Below are 19,544 nucleotides of genomic sequence, written 5' to 3'. Positions count from 1 at the left end.
AAAAGGGGAGAAGACTCAAATCAATAGAATCAGAAATGAAAAAAGAGAAGTAACAACTGACACTGCAGAAATACAAAGGATCATGAGAGATTACTACAAGCAACTCTATGCCAATTAAATGGACAACCTGGAAGAAATGGACAAATTCTTAGAAAAGCACAACTTTCCGAGACTGAACCAGGAAGAAATAGAAAATACAAACAGACCAATCACAAGCACTGAAATTGAGACTGTGATTAAAAATCTTCCAACAAACAAAAGCCCAGGACCAGATGGCTTCACAGGTGTGGTGTGATGAATTGGGAGATTGGGATTGACATATATACACTAATATCTATAAAATGGATAACTGATAACTAATAAGAACTGCTGTATAAATAAATAAAAGAATTAAAGTTGGAGGGAAAACAGGGACTGATGTCATGGATCTTTTCCTAAGCAAACAGGTATGACAGGAGAGAGAGCAGATAACTCTCTAGTTAAGAAGCTGTTTCAAAAGCCAGAGAAACCAAAGATCAGAGAGAGTGAGGACCAAAAAGCAGTTGGACATGATGGCTGTGTTTCTCTCAGGGAAACATCATGTTCTCTAAGATTTGTAGGTGCATGTTTTTGGTCACTGAGGACTTGGTACTGTCAGCCTTCTGCTCTTTAAGGGGCCATATTCTGAGGAAAGAGGTGTGAAATATGCACTCCTGATTTATTTCTGTCTTCACAAGTAACTTTCTGCCATTGACATTTCTCTTTCTGTTTCCAGCATCGAGTGGATTTTCTTCAGCTGATGATGAACTCCCAGAATCCCAAAGAAATTGACACCCATAAAGGTAACCAAGGAGAGCTTCAGAGAGGCCACTGTCGGTGGGGCACAGAACTAGGGGGTGGTTCTGAAAATGTGCAGGAAGTTTTCCAGGCAGCTGGGGATTTCTGCCAAGTTGAAGGAAGACACATAGTCAGATAGAAATAGTAGCAAGAGATACTTCATAGGTGTATATGCAGGCACAACTTTGTTCAGAGCTTGAAGGGCAAGTATAACAAGGATGTCATGCCCATCAGTCAGTCATGGTCTGTGGATCACCTACAGCCAAACTTCTGGGGAGCTTATTTCCAATGTCAATTCTCAGGATCCTCCGGACCCAGTGAGTCAGAACCCCTGCCTGGAAATTTGCATCAAGACTTCATCCCATCAGGAGGAACATTGCCCCAGTGTTGATGACCTTAACTTGGAACACTTGGTTAAAGTTGTGTTCACTAGCTTAGTCTACTGTAAAGTTCAGTTTTTTCCTTTGTCATTAACAAGCAGCTGGTGGGAGAAACCTTTGAGACTGGAAATACAGTGTTCCTTTTCAAACTGTCACCCACTAGTTTTACCAGCCATGGATGGTTTTTGACTGAAACCATTGTTACTATGATGGTTGCAGTATGATGACTTTCTAATTCCATCATTCTTCTGTATTTATGAATTGATGTTCTTTTGTAGGGAGAGCTCTCCATTCTTCCCCAATCATTTATTTGTTTATTTATATCAGCATGATCTCATGTATAACTAAGTTACTCTCTTACATCATTCTTCATTTTGATTTTCAGGTTCTTTCAGTTTTGTCCACTGGAGCTTTTTCAAGTGCGATCTTGTATTCTCTTTTCTTTTCTTCTTTCTTCTTTTTAAATCTTTTTTTTTTAATGGACTATTTTTTAGAGCAGCTAGGTTCACAGCGAAATTGAGTGGAAAGTACAGAGATTTCCAGTATATACATCCTACCCCAACTACACACAGCTTCCCCACTATCAAAAGATGATACCAGAGTTGTGCACTTGTTACAATCAATGAACGTACATTAATACATTATTATCACCCAATGTCTATAGTTGACCTTAGGGTTCATTCTTGGTGTTGTACATTCCATGGGTTTTTGAGAAATGTATAATGAGCTATATTCACCATTACAGCACACAGAGTATCCAGTATTCTTTAATCTATCATTTTTTGGGAACTTCCTCACTTTCTGATGTAAGACAGTCCAGGTTTCTCTTTTATTTCCCCTGAGTAGCCCTGGAATCAGCCATCTTTTCCCAAGGAACTCTGGTTCCCTTTAGTGAGAAATGGTATTTAGAAATCGAAATCTGGGATCTTAGGAATGCTCATTGCTACTAGGGTTTCTTTGCTTCTAGATCCTCTCAGGGGACAAAGTTAAGAACATCAAATATATTTCTACAAGACTGATGAACATAAGGGTTTCTGTATCACCCATAACCAGTGATATAAACAGCCTTTTACTCTTTCAAACAAGAAGGCCCTGATCTTTAGTTTATTCCATGACATGAATACTCCCATGTGGTTAATTTCAAGCTATGAATGGTTTGACAACCATCTCACAAAATTCTTGAATTTTAAAAAATTGTTCTTGAGCAGGGACAAGCTGACGCCAGCACACCACTATAAATATATCTAAAACTATGTGTAGATCTTTTTCACACTCATTTTGTATTGTGTGTGTGTGTGCATGTGTGTGTGTGTGTGTGTGTGTGTGTGTGTGTGTGTGTGTGAATTGCTTGGTTGGGGCAGGTACCACATTGATCTGAGTGCTCTAAGTAACTAAAGGTCCTACGTCAGTCCCATCAAATAGATAAGAGCCTGATCACGCTTGGTCTCTTGGGAGAAAATAAAAAGAGAGACCTATTTATAATTACATGGGCTGTTTAGTGAGGCTAAAGGAGAGCAAAGAGAGGGGGCGTGTACTGAGAAGATGACATTCAGGCCATGATTGAATAGGCATTGCTAATTCCACTCCCTGGACCCTATTTTCTACATTGCGTGCTAATACCCTTCTAGGGACACATTCTTCCTTCTGCTACTTTAATGCCATTGATTAGACTAGGGTCAGTCACAGCTCTTTTAGCTTTTAGTCAATCTCTGTAGTTTCTGTACATATCTGAGATCCCCCAGAGAAGACTTATGCCCCAGGTCTTCCATTGCCTGATGCCTGTCAAATGTATAATCCATGCTTCTCAGGCTAGGTTTTGCTCACAAATCATCACATAACATGAAAGTTCTGATTCTGTAGTTCTAGTTTAGGATTGAAGACTCTGAATTTCTCATAAGTTCCCAGATGTTGGTGATGCTTAAGGTCCATCAACGCACTTTGAGTAGAAACAGCCTTATGTTGTTCTCTTAGGTTCCCACAAACATGTTTAGATAAAAGATAACTTCATTTTCCCTATAATATAGCCTTAGTCTTGTAAAACCTGCCAAAGAATCAAGTTTTACTTTAGCTAGAATAATTTAAATTATTCTGGAAGAGAATGTTACCCCATATTAATTACAGCTAAAGCACTTGTAGGATTCTCCAAGGGGCATACTAATAGTGCTGTGTAAGTTAGACAAAATTGCTGTCTCTTGAAATTACCCAGCTGTGCCATGAGGGAGGTGGTGTAGTCAGCAGCAGGGGCCGAGGAGAGTATAGACACTGGGGAAAGCTGGATTCAGACAATTCTTGCTTTTTTTCTGGCTCTTTAAGGAAGACACGAGAACACAAAGCACTACCAGTTTAATTTTCAATTGCTTTTACATTTTCCTGCTAGGGATTTGGCAGTTTCATTTGGATTTCTCATCATCTAAACTGTGATGTTTTATATTGATGTGGTTTATCTAAAATGTCTCTCCTCTCCTTTTAGTTCTGTCTGACACAGAACTCATAGCCCAAAGTATTATCTTTATTTTTGCTGGCTACGAGACCACGAGCAGTTCTCTTTCCTTCATTATATATGAATTGGCCACTCACCCTGATGTCCAGCAAAAGCTACAGGAGGAGATTGATGCAACTTTCCCCAATAAGGTGAGTGGTGATACCTGGAGAGAGAGGGGGAAGGTGAAGCCTTAGCAAGAATGCCTCCTCATCACTTCTTAGAATATATTTGCAAAAAGCATGAGCCTCAAATCTTTAACCTGTGCTATTTAGGAAGGATCTAAAGCATACAAAACAAAGGAGAAAACATAGGTTATGTGTGGTACACACAGGAATATAGGTACTGTGGAAAAAATGCTGGTACTGGCATATCATACATTACAGTATGCCATGTAAAAATCACAGTACCTCAGTGGCATCTAACAGTAAGCATTTATTGCTCCAGTGTCTGCATAGTTAGTTATCTGTTGATATGGCTGGACTTCCTTGGTTCTGGGTGTTGGCTGATGTAGGCTGGCCTTGGCTATGCAGTTGGGGTGACTCAGCTCCACACGTGCTCCACATGTGTCTCATACTCCACATGTCTGCTTCTCAGGGCAATGGCAGATGGCAAGAGCAGGAAGTCCAATCATGTGGGTGACTTTCAAATTTCTGCAAGCACCACACTTAGCCAGCTTTCCACTGGTTCAGAGTGAGTCACCTGGCCAACCTGAGTCAGAATGGGAGGCATCACTGGATTAGATGACAAAGGGCATGGACCCAGGGAGGGCTGGAGAACTGGGACCATTAATTCAGTCTACTGCCCTCGGAACACTGCAGACTAGGAGGAGCCTTGTAACAACAAAGGGCTTAAAGTAGGAAACAGAGGACGTGAGTTTGAGTCCTGGCTGTGGTTTTAGACAAGTTTTATCACCTTTCAGAATCCTGAGTCCTTCAAATACAAGATAAGGATAGATTGTAGTGCCTACCTAAGTTAGAGATGATCTGTCTTCTCTGGTAAATCTCATATTGGGATTCTTTTGATGCAATGAGGTGAAAAGGTCACTAAGAGACAGGCTAGCTAAAGCATTGTGTTTTCCCCTTTTTGTAATAATACTTATAACAACAACACTATTGCCTAACATTTGCTTCTTACGATATATGTCTATCTAAGTACTTTCTAGTTATAAATGAATCTAATCTTCATAAAATTCTGTATAAGTCAGGAGAAGCTAGGTTATGCCTCAGTAACAGGTTAGCCCTCAAATCTCAGTGGCTTTACAGAGCAGAGGTTTACTTCTAACCCACATCTACACGACCAACATGGATTGTTAGTGGAGGATGAGAGCGGGCAGCTCTGCTCCACAGCGTTACTTGGGGATACAGGCTAAGAGGCTCCACCTTCCTGTAGCTGCCTTATCTGGAACATGAGGACTTCCTGCTGTCTGGGGAATAAGGGACTCGAGCGTTGCTCACTGGCTTTTCAAATGATTTGTCCCCGAACTGACATAATCGTCTCAGTTCACAGCCCATTGGCAAAGCTGGTTTCCTGTAACTTCAAGTGGGCTGGGAAATACAGGGACTACATGGATACTGGGTGAGCAGTGAGTGTCTCTGCCACACAAGCCTATGAAGTGTCAACTCTAATTATCTCCATGTAACGTTTCAGAAACCTGAGCGACAGAGAGATGAAATACTTTCACATACTAGCCGTGTACCTAGTGGTGAAAACGCCAACCTATGTGCCAGGGTGTCTGTCTCCTGAGCCAACTCTTACCCTCTACAATGTTGCCCCTTAAATATAACCCCACGTGATAGCCACGTGTCACCCACACTGGTCTCAGATCTCTGCCAAAATTGGAATTCTTTGTGGTGTGAGGAGAGCTGGCCTCTGGGGCTGGAGTGGCTTGTTTAGACTTTCAGACCTTACAGTCACCCCTGAAGGGACAATAGGAGACTGTTCCAGCAGCAGAGGCTGTGGCTGAGGGTAGGGTTCTCATCCTCTTGTAACTTTCCCTGGATCTGAAATTGTGTTCCTTGTAGCACCCAATCTTGCTCTTTGTTTTTGTATTTGGTTTAGAAAGGAACTCGTTTCTCCCCAAATTATTTATAGAGTTTTCATATAATATAGTGCTTCCAAACTTTATATGTATAATGAAAAGAATTAGCAGTCAGGAGTTTTCAACCAAAAACCTTTATGTTGAGCAGGGGATTTGCTCTTTTATACATTTCTTTCCTTGGTACAGATGTGTGGCCTCACTTTCAAAAGGAAACAGTGACTTTGGCCTATTTCACTTAAGATTAAGGGTCATAGTCTATCGGTCACATTTGTTCTCATGAGAAAGAAAATTCACTAGATGATAACGTGCGGGATTTCAGGCCCTGTTTAGGGCATTGTCCTAACATTGCCCATAGTCATAACTACTCTACCCACCTCTGTGGGCCATTGAGCAGGTCAAAGCACATGATAGATATTAAACTGTCTATAAATGCTAAGGTCCTCTACCAATTTAAATTATTCCCCGGCACTCCTAACATTTCAATAGAACTACACAGATGGAGTTGAAAGTTGATCTGAAATCTTAATTTATCAAAATCTCTGTTTCTCTTCCCAGGCGCCTCCCACCTACGAAGGTCTGGCACAGATGGAGTATCTTGACATGGTGTTGAATGAAACTCTCAGAATATTCCCAATTTCTGGTAGACTTGAGAGGGTCTGTAAGAAGGATGTGGAAGTCAATGGGGTGTTCATTCCCAAAGGGACAACAGTGGTGGTGCCACTCTTCGTTCTTCATAATGACCCAGAGCTCTGGCCAGAGCCTGAGGAGTTCCGTCCTGAAAGGTACAAGACCCTGAGGAAAGGATACCCACCCTGATCCTTTTGGGTGCTTGCATATTTTGACAACTCTTATTATAGTTGACAAGTTGGTGATCATGCAATAATTTATTTGTATATCTTTTTATTGTTGGAAGATTTTTCTCTTTAAGAGTGTTCATTATGTGAGTCAAAATTATACAAAGTATAGACTAGAAAAAGAAAATTATAGCTGTCTACATTCCTAATACCTTAAGATAGGCCTCACTAATAATGTCATATATGTCCTTATGGACATTTTTCTATGCATATATAGATTTTAAAAACAGGATGGTATTATGCTTTATTTGGTTTTGAACTTCTTTATTTAACAGTAAAGTATAAACAACATTCTATGTGTATATGTTTGTATGCATATGCCATAATTTACCTAACCACTTTTTTTTAATTTCCTTTAAGCCTTTCTCTCTGTTCTCTCTTAGCTTTCTGAATTCACCCCATGTTCCCACATTCCATATTTTTAAACATTGGCTACATTTCCTCTAGCATTATTGTGAGAGTACAGGCTGGGGACCTAGAGGTCTCATCCCTGATGGTTCAAGCAGCCTCACTGAGGATGGAGGTGAACACAGGTGCCCTGGTTCTGTCTGTGGCTGCACACCTGGGTCAGGTCCCTTCTACCTCAGTATTTGATGACTTTCCAAAGTGAAGTCATCTGTTCTCTACATGTCTGAGATTTCCTCCTTGGATGGGTCTTGAGCATCCTCTTCTGGGAATTCAGAGCCAAGATCTGGTTTGGGTACAGATTGGACACTGGAAAGAGTTAATGCTCTCCCATTTAGTGTATGGTAAGCAAAATTTGGAATGAACTTTTTAGGCTAGTAGCTGAGATCTAGACCTTTATTACACCCTATCAGCTCCCTGATGGCCAAGAGCTGTTTTGTTTGCCATGGAGTCCCGAGTGCTAGCACAATGGTGACACATAGCACTTATTGACAGAAGAGTCAGAGTGGACCAAGTCCTCTGTTTTCTGGGCCAGGGAACCTCTGCAGTTCCTCCAAGCTCAGTAGCTCCCTGTCCTGCAGCTTCACGAACCTGGAACCAGAGACCACTCACTGTACTTCCCTTTGATTCATTCAGTCGTCAGGCAGAGAATAAACGCTCACCTGTGGTCAGGGACTGGGGCAGCCAGTGAGAAATCCAAAGGTTAGGGAAAAAGCCCATTATGGAGAATTTTAAAAATATTCACAAGTATGTGTGATTTGACACGTACACAGGAATATTCTATAGGCACAAGCCTATTAAATACTTTATTTAAAAAAATTTTTAACATCTTTATTGGAGTATAATTGCTTTACAATCGTATGTTAGTTTCTGTTTTATAACAAAGTGAATCAGCTCTACGTATACACATATCCCCATATCTCCTCCCTCTTGCATCTCCCTCCCATCCTCCCTTATCCCACCCCTCTAGGTGGTCACAAAGCACCGAGCTGATCTCCCTGTGCTATGCGGCTGCTTCCCACTAGCTATTTATTTTACACTTGGTAGTGTGTATAAGTCCATGCCACTCTCTCACTTTGTCCCAGCTTACCCTTCCCCCTCCCCATGTCCTCAGGTCCATTCTCTACATCTCCGTCTTTATTCCTGTCCTGCCCCTAGGTTCTTCATAACCATTTTTTCTTTTTAGATTCCATATATATGTGTTAGCACACGGTATTTGTTTTTCTCTTTCTGACTTACTTCACTCTGTATGACAGACTCTAGGTCCATCCACCTCACTACAAATAACTCAATGTTGTTTCTTTTTATGGCTGAGTAGTATTCCATTGTATATATGTGCCACATCTTCTTTATCCATTCATCTATTGATGCACGCTTAGGTTGCTTCCATGTCCTGGATATTGTAAATAGAGCTGCAATGAACATTGTGGTACATGACTCCTTTTGAATTATGGTTTTCTCAGGGTATATGCCCAGTAATGGGATTGCTGGGTCGTATGGGAGTTCTATTTGTAGTTTTTTAAGGAACCTCCATACTGTCCTCCAGAGTGGCTGTATCAATTTACATTCCCACCAACAGTGCAAGAGTGTTCCCTTTTCTCCACACCCTCTCCAGCATTTATTGTTTCTAGATTTTTTGATGATGGCCATTCTGACTGGTGTGAGGTGATACCTCATTGTAGTTTTGACTTGCATTTCTCTAATGATTAGTCATGTTGAGCATTCTTTCATGTGTTTGTTGGTAATCTGTATATCTTCTTTGGAGAAATGTCTATTTAGGTCTTCTGCCACATTTTTGGATTGGGTTGTTTGTTTTTATGATATTGAGCTACATGAGCTGCTTGTAAATTTTGGAGATTAATCCTTTGTCAGGTGCTTCATTTGCAAATATTTTCTCCCATTATGAGGGTTGTCTTTTCATCTTGTTTATGGTTTCCTTTGCTGTGCAAAAGCTTTTAAGTTTCATTAGGTCCCATTTGTTTATTTTTGTTTTTATTTCCAATTCTCTAGGAGGTGGGTCAAAAAGGATCTTGCTGTGATTGATGTCATAGAGTGTTCTGCCTATGTTTTCCTCTAAGAGTTTGATGGTGTCTGGCCTTACATTTAGGTCTTTAATCCATTTTGAGTTTATTTTTGTGTATGGTGTTAGGAAGTGTTCTAATTTCATTCTTTTACATGTAGCTGTCCAGTTTTCCCAGCACCACTTATTGAAGAGGCTGTCTTTTCTCCATTGTATATCCTTGCCTCCTTTGTCATAGATTAGTTGACCATAGGTGCGTGGGTTTATCTCTGGGCTTTCTATCCTGTTCCGTTGATCTATATTTCTGTTTTTGTGCCAGTGCCATACTGCCTTGATTACTGTAGCTTTGTAGTATAGTCTGAAGTCAGGGAGCCTGATTCCTCCAGCTCTGTTTTTCTTTCTCAAGATTGCTTTGGCTATTTGCGGTCTTTTGTATTTCCATACAAATTGTGAAAATTTTTGTTCTAGCTCTGAGAAAAATGCCATTGGTAGTTTGATAGGGATTGCATTGAATCTGTAGATTGCTTTGGGTAGTATAGTCATTTTCACAATGTTGATTCTACCCATCCAAGAATATGGTATACCTCTCCATCTGTTTGTATCATCTTTAATTTCTTTCATCAGTGTCTTATAGTTTTCTGCATACAGGTCTTTTGCCTCCTTAGGTAGGTTTATTCCTAGGTATTTTATTCTTTTTGTTGCAATGATAAATGGGAGTGTTTCCTTAATTTCTCTTTCAGATTTTTCATCATTAGTGTATAGGAATGCAAGAGATTTCTGTGCATTAATTTTGTATCCTGCTACTTTACCAAATTCATTGATTGGCTCTAGTAGTTTTCTGATAAAGTCTTTAGGATTGTCTATGTATAGTATCATGTCATCTGCAAACAGTGACAGCTTTACTTCTTCTTTTCCGATTTGGACTCCTTTTATTTCTTTTTCTTCTCTGATTGCTGTGGCTAAAACTTCCAAAACTATGTTGAATAAGAGTGGTGAGAGTGGGCAACCTTGTCTTGTTCCTGACCTTAGTGGAAATGCTTTCAGTTTTTCGCCATTGAGGATGATGTTGGCTGTGGGCTTGTCATATACGGCCTTTATTATATTGAGGAAAGTTCCCTCTACACCTACTTTCTGCAGGGTTTTTATCATAAATGGGTGTTGAATTTTGTCAAAAGCTTTCTCTGCATCTATTGAGATGATCATATGGTTTTTCTCCTTCAATTTGTTAATATGGTTAATCACATTGATAGATTTGCGTATATTGAAGAATCCTTGCATTCCTGGAATAAACCCCACTTGATCATGGTGTATGATCCTTTTAATGTGCTGTTGGATTCTGTTTGCTAGTATTTTGTTGAGGATTTTTGCATCTATGTTCATCAGTGATATTGGCCTGTAGTTTTCTTTCTTTGTGACATCCTTGTCTGGTTTTGGTATCAAGGTGATGGTGGCCTCGTAGAATGAGTTTGGGAGTGTTCCTCCCTCTGCTATATTTTGGAAGAGTTTGAGAAGAATAGGTGTTAGCTCTTCTCTAAATGTTTGATAGAATTCGCCTGTGAAGCCATCTGGTCCTGGGCTTTTGTTTGTTGGAAGATTTTTAATCACAGCCTCAATTTCAGTGCTTGTGATTGGTCTGTTTATATTTTCTATTTCTTCCTGGTTCAGTCTCGGAAAGTTGTGCTTTTCTAAGAATTTGTCCATTTCTTCCAGGTTGTCCGTTTTATTGGCATAGAGTTGCTTGTAGTGATCTCTCATGATCCTTTGTATTTCTGCAGTGTCAGTTGTTACTTCTCCTTTTTCATTTCTAATTCTATTGATTTGAGTCTTCTCCCTTTTTTTCTTGATGAGTCTAGCTAATGGTTTATCAATTTTGTTTATCGTCTCAAAGAACCAGCTTTTAGTTTTTGTTTTTGATATTTTTTTTGTTTTAAAGAAGATGTTGGGGGTAGGAGGGTTTATTTATTTATTTATTTATTTATTTTTGCTGTGTTGGGTCTTCGTTTCTGTGCGAGGGCTTTCTCTAGTTGTGGCAAGCGGGGGCCACTCTTCATCGCAGTGCATGGGCCTCTCACTATCGTGGAGCACAGGCTCCAGACACGCAGGCTCAGTAGTTGTGGCTCACAGGCCTAGCTGCTCCACGGCATATTGCATCCTCCCAGACCAGGGCTTGAATCCATGTCCCCTGCATTAGCAGGCAGATTCTCAACCACTGTGCCACCAGGGAAGCCCCAGCTTTTAGTTTTATTGGTATTTGCTATTGTTTCCTTCAGCTCTTTTTCATTTATTTCTGATCTGATCTTTATGATTTCTTTCCTTCTGCTAACTTTGGGGTTTTTTTTGTTCTTCTTTCTCTAATTGCTTTAGGTGTAAGGTTAGGTTGTTTATTTGAGATGTTTCTTGTTTCTTGAGGTAGGCTTGTATAGCTATAAACTTCCCTCTTAGAACTGCTTTTGCTGCATCCCATAGGTTTTGGATCGTTGTGTTTTCGTAGTCATTTGTCTCTAGGTATTTTTTGATTTCCTCTTTGATTTCTTCTGTGATATCTTCTGTGATATCTTTGTTATTAAGTAGTGTATTGTTTAGCCTCCATGTGTTTGAACTTTTTACAGATTTTTTTCCTGTAATTGATATCTAGTCTCATAGTGTTGTGGTCAGAAAAGATACTTGATACAATTTCAATTTTCTTAAATTTACCAAGGCTTGATTTGTGACCCAAGATATGATCTATCCTGGAGAATGTTCCATGAGCACTTGAGAAGAAAGTGTATTCTGTTGTTTTTGGATGGAATGTCCTATAAATATCAATTAAGTCCATCTTGTTTAATGTATCATTTAAAACTTGTGTTTCCTTATTTATTTTCATTTTGGATGATCTGTCCATTGGTGAAAGTGGGTGTTAAAGTCCCCTACTCTGATTGTGTTACTGTCGATTTCCCCTTTTATGGCTGTTAGCATTTGCCTTATGTATTGAGGTGCTCCTATGTTGGGTGCATAAATATTTACAATTGTTATATCTTCCTCTTGGATTGATCCCTTGATCATTATGTAGTGTCCTTCTTTGTCTCTTATTATAGTCTTTATTTTAACGTCTATTTTGTCTAATATGAGAATTGCTACTCCAGCTTTCTTTTGGTTTCCATTTCCATGGAATATCTTTTTCCATCCCCTCACTTTCAGTCTGTATGTGTCCCTAGGTCTGAAATGGGTCCCTTGTAGACAGCATATATATGGTTCTTGTTTTTGTATCCATTCAGCCAGTCTATGTCCTTTGGTTGGAGCATTTAATCCATTTACATTTAAGGTAATTATCAATATGTATGTTCCTATTACCATTTTCTTAATTGTTTTGGGTTTGTTATTGTAGGTCTTTTCCTTCTCTTGTGTTTCCTGCCTGGAGAAGTTCCTTTAGCATTTGTTGTAAAGCTGGTTTTGTGGTGCTGAATTCTCTTAGCTTTTGCTTGTCTGTAAAGCTTTTAATTTCTCCATCAAATCTGAATGAGATCCTTGCTGGGTAGAGTAATCTTGGTTGTAGGTTTTTCCCTTTCATCACTTTAAATATGTCCTGTCACTCCCTTCTGGTTTGTAGAATTTCTGCTGAAAGATCAGCTGTTAACCTTATGGGGATTCCCTTGTATGTTATTTGTTGTGTTTCCCTTGCTGCTTTTAATATTTTTTCTTTGTATTTAATATTTGATAGTTTGATTAATATATGTCTTGGCATGTTTCTCCTTGGATTTATCCTATATGGGACTCTCTGCGCTTCCTGGACTTGATTAAGTATTTCCTTTCCCATATTAGGGAAGTGTTCAACTATAATCTCTTCAAATATTTTCTCAGTCCCTTTATTTTTCTCTTCTTCTTCTGTGACCCCTATAAATCGAATGTTGGTGTGTTTAATATTGTCCCAGAGGTCTCTGAGACTGTCCTTAATTCTTTTCATTCTTTTTTCTTTATTATGCTCTGCAGTAGTTATTTCCACTATTTTATCTTCCAGGTCACTTATCCATTCTTCTGCCTCAGTTATTCTACTACTGATTCCTTCTAGAGAATTTTTAATTTCATTTATTGTGTTGTTCATCATTGTTTGTTTGCTCTTTAGGTCTTCTAGGTCCTTGTTAAACATTTCTTTTATTTTCTCCATTCTATTTCCAAGATTTTGTATCATCTTTACTGTCATTACTCGAATTATTTTTCAGGTAGACTGCCTATTTCCTCTTCATTTGTTTGGTCTGGTCGGTTTTTACCTTGCTCCTTCATCTACTGTGTGTTTCTCTGTCTTCTCATTTTGCTTAACTTACTGTGTTTGGGGTCTCCTTTTTGCAGGCTGCAGGTTCGTAGTTCCCGTTGTTTTTGGTGTCTGCCCCCAGTGGCAGTGGCTGACCTAAGCATCCCCTGTGTGTGGGAGAGAAAGGCAGAGAGACAGACAGAGAATGACACAAGGGAATTGGAAGGGAAAGGAGAGGAAAACAATTGAAAAAAAAACCAATTTAAATACTCAGAGACATTTCTCCAGTTTCCTTCCCCCATGAGCATGTGACCAACATAAGTGTGCATGGAGATGGGAACCCATGTTTCCTTCAGCCAGTCTCATTTCCTAACTGCCATTCAGAGTGTGAACATCTCACCACTCTGAATGTAATTTTAGTGTTTAAAGATAAATTTTCTTTAAACAGCATTTATCTCACCTCCTCAACAGGAATGAAAGCTCCTGTAGGGTCAGGGGAATGGGAAGGATCCATTGTCACACAAAATAACCACAGCAGGATTCAATGACTAGACCACACATGTATCTCTTATGCTACTGGTCCAAGAGTTAAGTTTAAACCTCAGGTCTGGAGCGCTTGTGGTTTTTCTGTTTCATTAACTTGTTTCATCTACTTTTACGGTTACAGGTTCAGTAAGAAGAACAAGGAGAGCATAAATCCTTATACATACCTGCCTTTTGGAATTGGACCCCGAAACTGCATTGGCATGAGATTTGTTATCATGAACATGAAACTTGCTCTCGTCAGAATCCTGCAGAACTTCTCCTTCAAACCTTGTAAAGAAACACAGGTCAGTAGTTAATTTTCTGCATGAATAACATTTTATTGGGAGTTTTTTTTTTTTTTAACTGTTGGGTCTCTATATATCTAAGCATGTTATCAATTCAAAGAATAATTTATTCTATTAGCCAGAGAATCTGTTTGGAGCCATCTGAAATCTTTAATTGTCAGTCATCCATGGAGGGCTAAGTCTGTGGCTTTATAAAACCCCAACTATAGGGTTTCCCTGGTGGCGCAGTGGTTGAGAGTCCGCCTGCCGATTCAGGGGACACGGGTTCGTGCCCCGGTCCGGGAAGATCCCACATGCCGCGGAGCTGCTGGGCCCGTGAGCCATGGCCGCTGAGTCTGCGCATCCGGAGCCTGTTGCTCGGCAACGGGAGAGGCCACAACAGTGAGAGGCCCACGTACCGCAAAAAAAAAACAAACCCCAACTATAAAGGTCATCTAGAGTCAATGCAGTTAGCATGAGATGATTACACACAGTGCATTGAACTTCAGAAACATCTTAAATTTGGTTTCAAGTCCACAGGAAGGAAGGGAAGTGTGTGCACAGTCATGAGAGCAGTCATGGCTCTTCAGTGATGCTCTTCTCCAGCAGAACTTACAGAAGCTCTCCTGGCAGTGGTTCTCAGCCCCTGCTTGTATAATGAAATTGATGGGGAGCTTTAAAAAAGCCCTGATGCCTAAGTCATCTCAGACTTTCTAAAATAATTCACCCAGAGTGTGGCATCAAACCACTCCCGTGGATTCTCCTGTGCAGCCACAGTGAGAACCCCTGATTGAAAGCATTTCTGCCAGATGTGAAGGACTCCCACAGCCCCCTCACCTTCCAGGGGTCCTGCTGCCATCAAGATGGGCTCCCTTTACATTCTAATAATAACTCTATGTGTGCTCTTCCCTGCTCCCATTCTATTCTTCCCCCTTCAAGTTCTAGCTCAATCCCGAGCCCCTCCATGGAGCCTTCCCCACCCAGTCCACAGCCCACTCTCCCCTCTGCTCTGTATCAGTCACCACAGGCTGGCATCATGGATCCTACCACCTAACTTAACACTTTGCCATGGAACCATCCAGTTTGGTTCTTATGTTTTCTTTGCCCCTAAGAATACCCTTAACTCTAGCTCCTCATTTTATTCCTTAAATAAACTCCCAATGCTGCCTTGCAGTCATCTGGTAAATGCTTGCAGAGTGACTTTCAGTTGATTTAGAGTTCTGGGACACAAATTATGTTCAGTTTGAACTTTTAAAATATAAAAAAAATGACATGTAAGTACATGCTTAGTGTGTGTGTGTCTATTTGTCTGCAGGGGAAATATATGTATGTCATATGAAATTTTAAAATACAAGGTGTTACATATATAGAAAGATCTGGAAAATCTCCTCTGAGGAGCACAAAGAACAGTTGCCGTTGCTCATTCATATCAAGCATGGCCCTGTAATAAGGCTTATTTCTAGGAGTCACACATTTAGTAAGCAGCTGCCCCACTTGAGTAGGCTTTCTCAGGGAAGTGGAGGATAGAGACGGTTTCCATTTTACTTGTGGGCATCTGTGTGGCCGTCCTGTACGTGTGTACAGACAGGGGACTTAGCCCTGAGAGAAAGGGGGCCTCTGGCACACCTGGGAAGGGCAGATGCTCCCTGAAGCTCCACCCAGGCATCCACAGGCTGGGTCTTCTCCCTCCACGACAATTTGCTTGCCCTTCAGTCAACTGAGATTAGAAGGTCACTGTTGGTTCCCCCAACTCTGAAAGGGGCTAAAGGTGAGAAAGGGGCTAAAAGTACTGGAACAAACACTGTAGGTCATCAGAAGTTCACCATTTGCACTACACTTGGAGCCAGGAGGTGTTAAGAAACAGACATAACGCTTCACAACACCTCTTCCCATCATGAAACTGGGTGGATTCTACTGGGAGAGGTGATTGGACGCTTTAGAAGTTGAGGAATGTGCTTACAATTAAAACTGTAATACCTATTCAGGATTACCTTGTAAGTTCCAGCATACACAAAATTACCTCTATGTGCTTTTCCGAGAAATTTTGCCATAATGCCTAAGAATCTGATATGTTTTTAAAACTCAGTATTTTTGCTTAAAATTTAAATCAATAAAGAACACACGCCAACCTGATTTTGTACCAAGCCCGGTACAGAATAGGTGCTCAGTAGATATTTTGCTGAATGAAAGATGGATGAATTCTTTCACCATCCCTCTTGACACAGCTTATAGAATAAATATAAAGAATCAAAGATAGGCAGGGAAAGTTGAATGAAGGTGTGCAAAAGGTACAAACTTCCAGTTATAAATAAGTACTAGGGCTATAATGCAAAACATGACAGCTATTTTTAATATTTCTGTATGGTATAAGAGAGTAGGTCCTAAGAGTTCTCGCAAAGGGAAAATAATATTTATTTCTTTCTCTTTTCCTTTCCTATCTGTATGGGATGATGTTAACAAAACTGCGGTAATAATTTTATGATATATGTAAGTCAAATCATTATGCTGTACACTTTACATTTATGCACTGCTGTAAGTCAACTATATTGCAATAAAAATGGAAGTTAAATTCTAATAGGACATGAAAAGGGAATACCGTGAACAACTGTATTCCCATATGTTTTATAATATACGTTAAATAGACCAGTTCTCTGAAAGACACAAACTATTAACATTCAGTCAAGAAAATATAGACATCCTGGCTGTCCCTATATCTGTCCCTCTATCTATCAAACATACTGAATCGGTAGTTTAAAAAAATCAAATATACATGATGCTAAAAGAGGCTTTTACATGTTTGTAAAGCATTATTGTCCATAATGTATCTCGTCTACTTTGCTTTTTTTTTATTGATGGGGCTCCATTAATCGGTTCTCATGTATTTGTTTAAATGTTGCAGAACCCCCTGAAATTGCTCACTCAAGGACTTACGCAGACGGAAAAACCTGTTGTTCTAAAGGTTGTGTCAAGAGATGCGACCATAAGTGGAGCCTGACTTTCTCGAAGGACATGGGCTTTGATCTTCAAGGAAGCTGTATCCGGGAACACCTGAGACTTTACTTACTTTGTGATAAAACCATTAAATGAAAATAGGCTTCACCTACTGCCCTTGATGGATGACTAGGTATTCTGCCCAATCATTTAGCTTTCTCATTGTCTATGTGGAGTGTTATATATTGTGTCATATAAAGGAGGTGACAAGTAAGTGCCGGATACTCAACTTCATGGGTTCTCCTAGGACCATCTCCATCCACCTCCAGTTAGTACCATCTACTCCTTCTGAGCACTGATCAGAATGAAAATGTCTCAACAAACTCTAATGAAAATAAGAATGATTGTGGTGACTGAAGTAGTGACATTTATGTCACAGATTTTATTTTGAATATTCTAAATTAAATATTACATTGAGCAAGTCAATAAATATCTCTTTACAAAAGTATAATCTGATGCCTTTGTGCACATTAGGGGGAATGTATACAGCAGAATCAGAGAGACTCAGGGACTAAATGCTTTTGACCATCACAATCCCTGGTGGGTGGGGCCTTTTAAAAACTCCAAGTTGACATATTAAATAGGTAAGAGTTCATTGACTGTGACTTTTCCCAGTGCTTAGAAATCTGCCTTTTAAATCTACCTTTATAGTTTAAATCTACCTTTTTTGGAGCACATATGTTTTGTTTCTTTTTAAAAATTAATTAATTAATTAATTATTTATTTTGGTTGCGTTTGATCTTCTTTGCTGCGCGCGGGCTTTCTCTAGTAGCGGCGAGCGGGGGCTACTCTTCACTGCAGTGCAGAGGCTTCTCAATGCGTTGGCTTCTCTTGTTGCAGAGCACGGGCTTTAGGTGAATGGGCTTCAGTAGTTGCAGAACGCGGGCTCAGTAGTTGCAGAATGCAGGCTCAGTAGTTGTGTCTCGTGGGCTCTAGAGTGCAGGCTCAGTAGTTGTGGCGCACGGATTTAGTTGCTCCCTGTCATGTGGGATCTTCCTGGACTGAGGGCTCAAACCCGTGTCCCCTGCATTGGCAGGCGGGTTCTTAACCACTGCGCCACGAGGGAAGTCCCAGAGCACGTATGTTTTCATACCTCTTTGTATTCCATCCTCGACTCCCAGCTGTCTTAGTGCAATGAACATGGAATAAAGGTGGCTGATTGGTCAGTTGATTGGGCAGAAAGGCTACAAGCACTGGTCAGTTTCATTTGGTGTCAGAAGGGCACGGGGCTCTTCCTTTCCCTTTTCTGCCCCTTCCCTCCCTTTTCCTTCCCCTGCCTTGCCCTCCTGGATAATCCAGCCCTAAACCAGTAAGTGGGACACAGAATGTGGGCAGCCTCACACTGCAGGGCAGGAGCAGAGAAGGGGGCGCAGTGACTCTAGGTCAGAGACAAAGTAGGGAATAGAGGGTGTCCACAGGGATGGCAGCCCTGCATAGGTTTGGGAACCCAAAATACCCACTCATAGGGGTGGCCTGTAACAGCAGCCAGAGCCTAAATAGGGTGTGGAGAACCCAAGTAGGGTAAGGGGAGGGGGCATCATGAGTGGAAAGGGATGGATCATGGATTTGGGTACATAAAGGAGGGGTGATCAAGTAAGTAAATATATAAAGGATGGTGGAAGGCAGAATTCTCACTGCTGGAGAAGTCACTGATTCAGAGAGGGAGAAAACCAGAATAAAGCCCGTGGAGTCAGCGATTGAAACTGAATGTATCAGTGTAAATCCATGCTTTTCTTTTTTAACTTTTTATTTTATATTGGAGTATAGCTGATCAACAATGTTGTGAGGGCTTCCCTGGTGACGCAGTGGTTAAGAATCCGTCTGCCAATGCAGGGTACGTGGGTTCGAGCCCTGGTCCGGGAAGATCCCACATGCCGCGGGGCAACTAAGCCTGTGCACCACAACTACTGAGCCTGTGCTCTAGAGCCCGCAAGCCACAACTACTGAAGCCCGCGCACCTAGACCCCGTGCTCTGCAACAAGAGAAGCCACCACAATGAGAAGCCCACACACGGCAACAAAGAGTAGCCCCCGCTCGCCGCAACTAGAGAAAGCCCACACAGCAACGAAGACCCAACGCAGCCAAAAATAAAAAAATAAATAATAATTAAGTAAATAAATTTATAAAAACAAAGCAAAACAAAACAATGTTGTGATAGTTTCAGGTGCACAGTGAAGGGACTCAGCCATATATATAATGTACCTATTCTCCCCCAAACTCCCCTCCCATGCAGGCTGCCATATAACATTGAGCAGAGTTCCCTGTGCTATACAGTAGGTCCTTTTCTGTTATCCATTTTAAACATAGCAGTGTGTACATGTCAATCCCAAACTCCCTGACTATCCCCCTGCCCTGTAATGATAAGCTTGTTCTCTAAGTCTGTGAGTCTGTTTCTGTTTTGTAAATAGGTTCATCTGTATCATTTCTTTTTAGAGTCGGCGTATAAGGGTTATCATACAATATTTCTCTTTCTCTGTCTGACTTACTTCACTCAGTATGACAATCTCTAGGTCCATCCATGTTG

At 40.6% G+C, this 19,544-nt stretch overlaps 1 protein-coding gene across 1 annotated transcript in view; it reads left to right on the top strand.

The window, feature by feature from the left end:
* LOC103081108 (cytochrome P450 3A29-like) overlaps positions 1–17,468 on the top strand; it is a 41,985-nt gene extending 24,517 nt beyond the window's left edge. The window contains exons 9-13 of the mRNA XM_007468879.1: positions 755–821; positions 3,667–3,827; positions 6,272–6,498; positions 13,888–14,050; positions 16,929–17,468. Coding sequence (XP_007468941.1) covers positions 755–821; positions 3,667–3,827; positions 6,272–6,498; positions 13,888–14,050; positions 16,929–17,024 — 714 coding nt within the window. The 3' untranslated portion in view covers positions 17,025–17,468. The remainder of the gene's footprint in view (positions 1–754; positions 822–3,666; positions 3,828–6,271; positions 6,499–13,887; positions 14,051–16,928) is intronic.
* The last annotated feature ends 2,076 nt before the right edge of the window (positions 17,469–19,544 follow it).

Source organism: Lipotes vexillifer, unplaced genomic scaffold, assembly GCF_000442215.2.
Source record: "Lipotes vexillifer unplaced genomic scaffold, Lipotes_vexillifer_v1.1 scaffold12, whole genome shotgun sequence".
In the NCBI taxonomy this organism is placed as follows: domain Eukaryota; kingdom Metazoa; phylum Chordata; class Mammalia; order Artiodactyla; family Lipotidae; genus Lipotes; species Lipotes vexillifer.
This window is presented reverse-complemented; position numbering and strand designations above follow the sequence as displayed.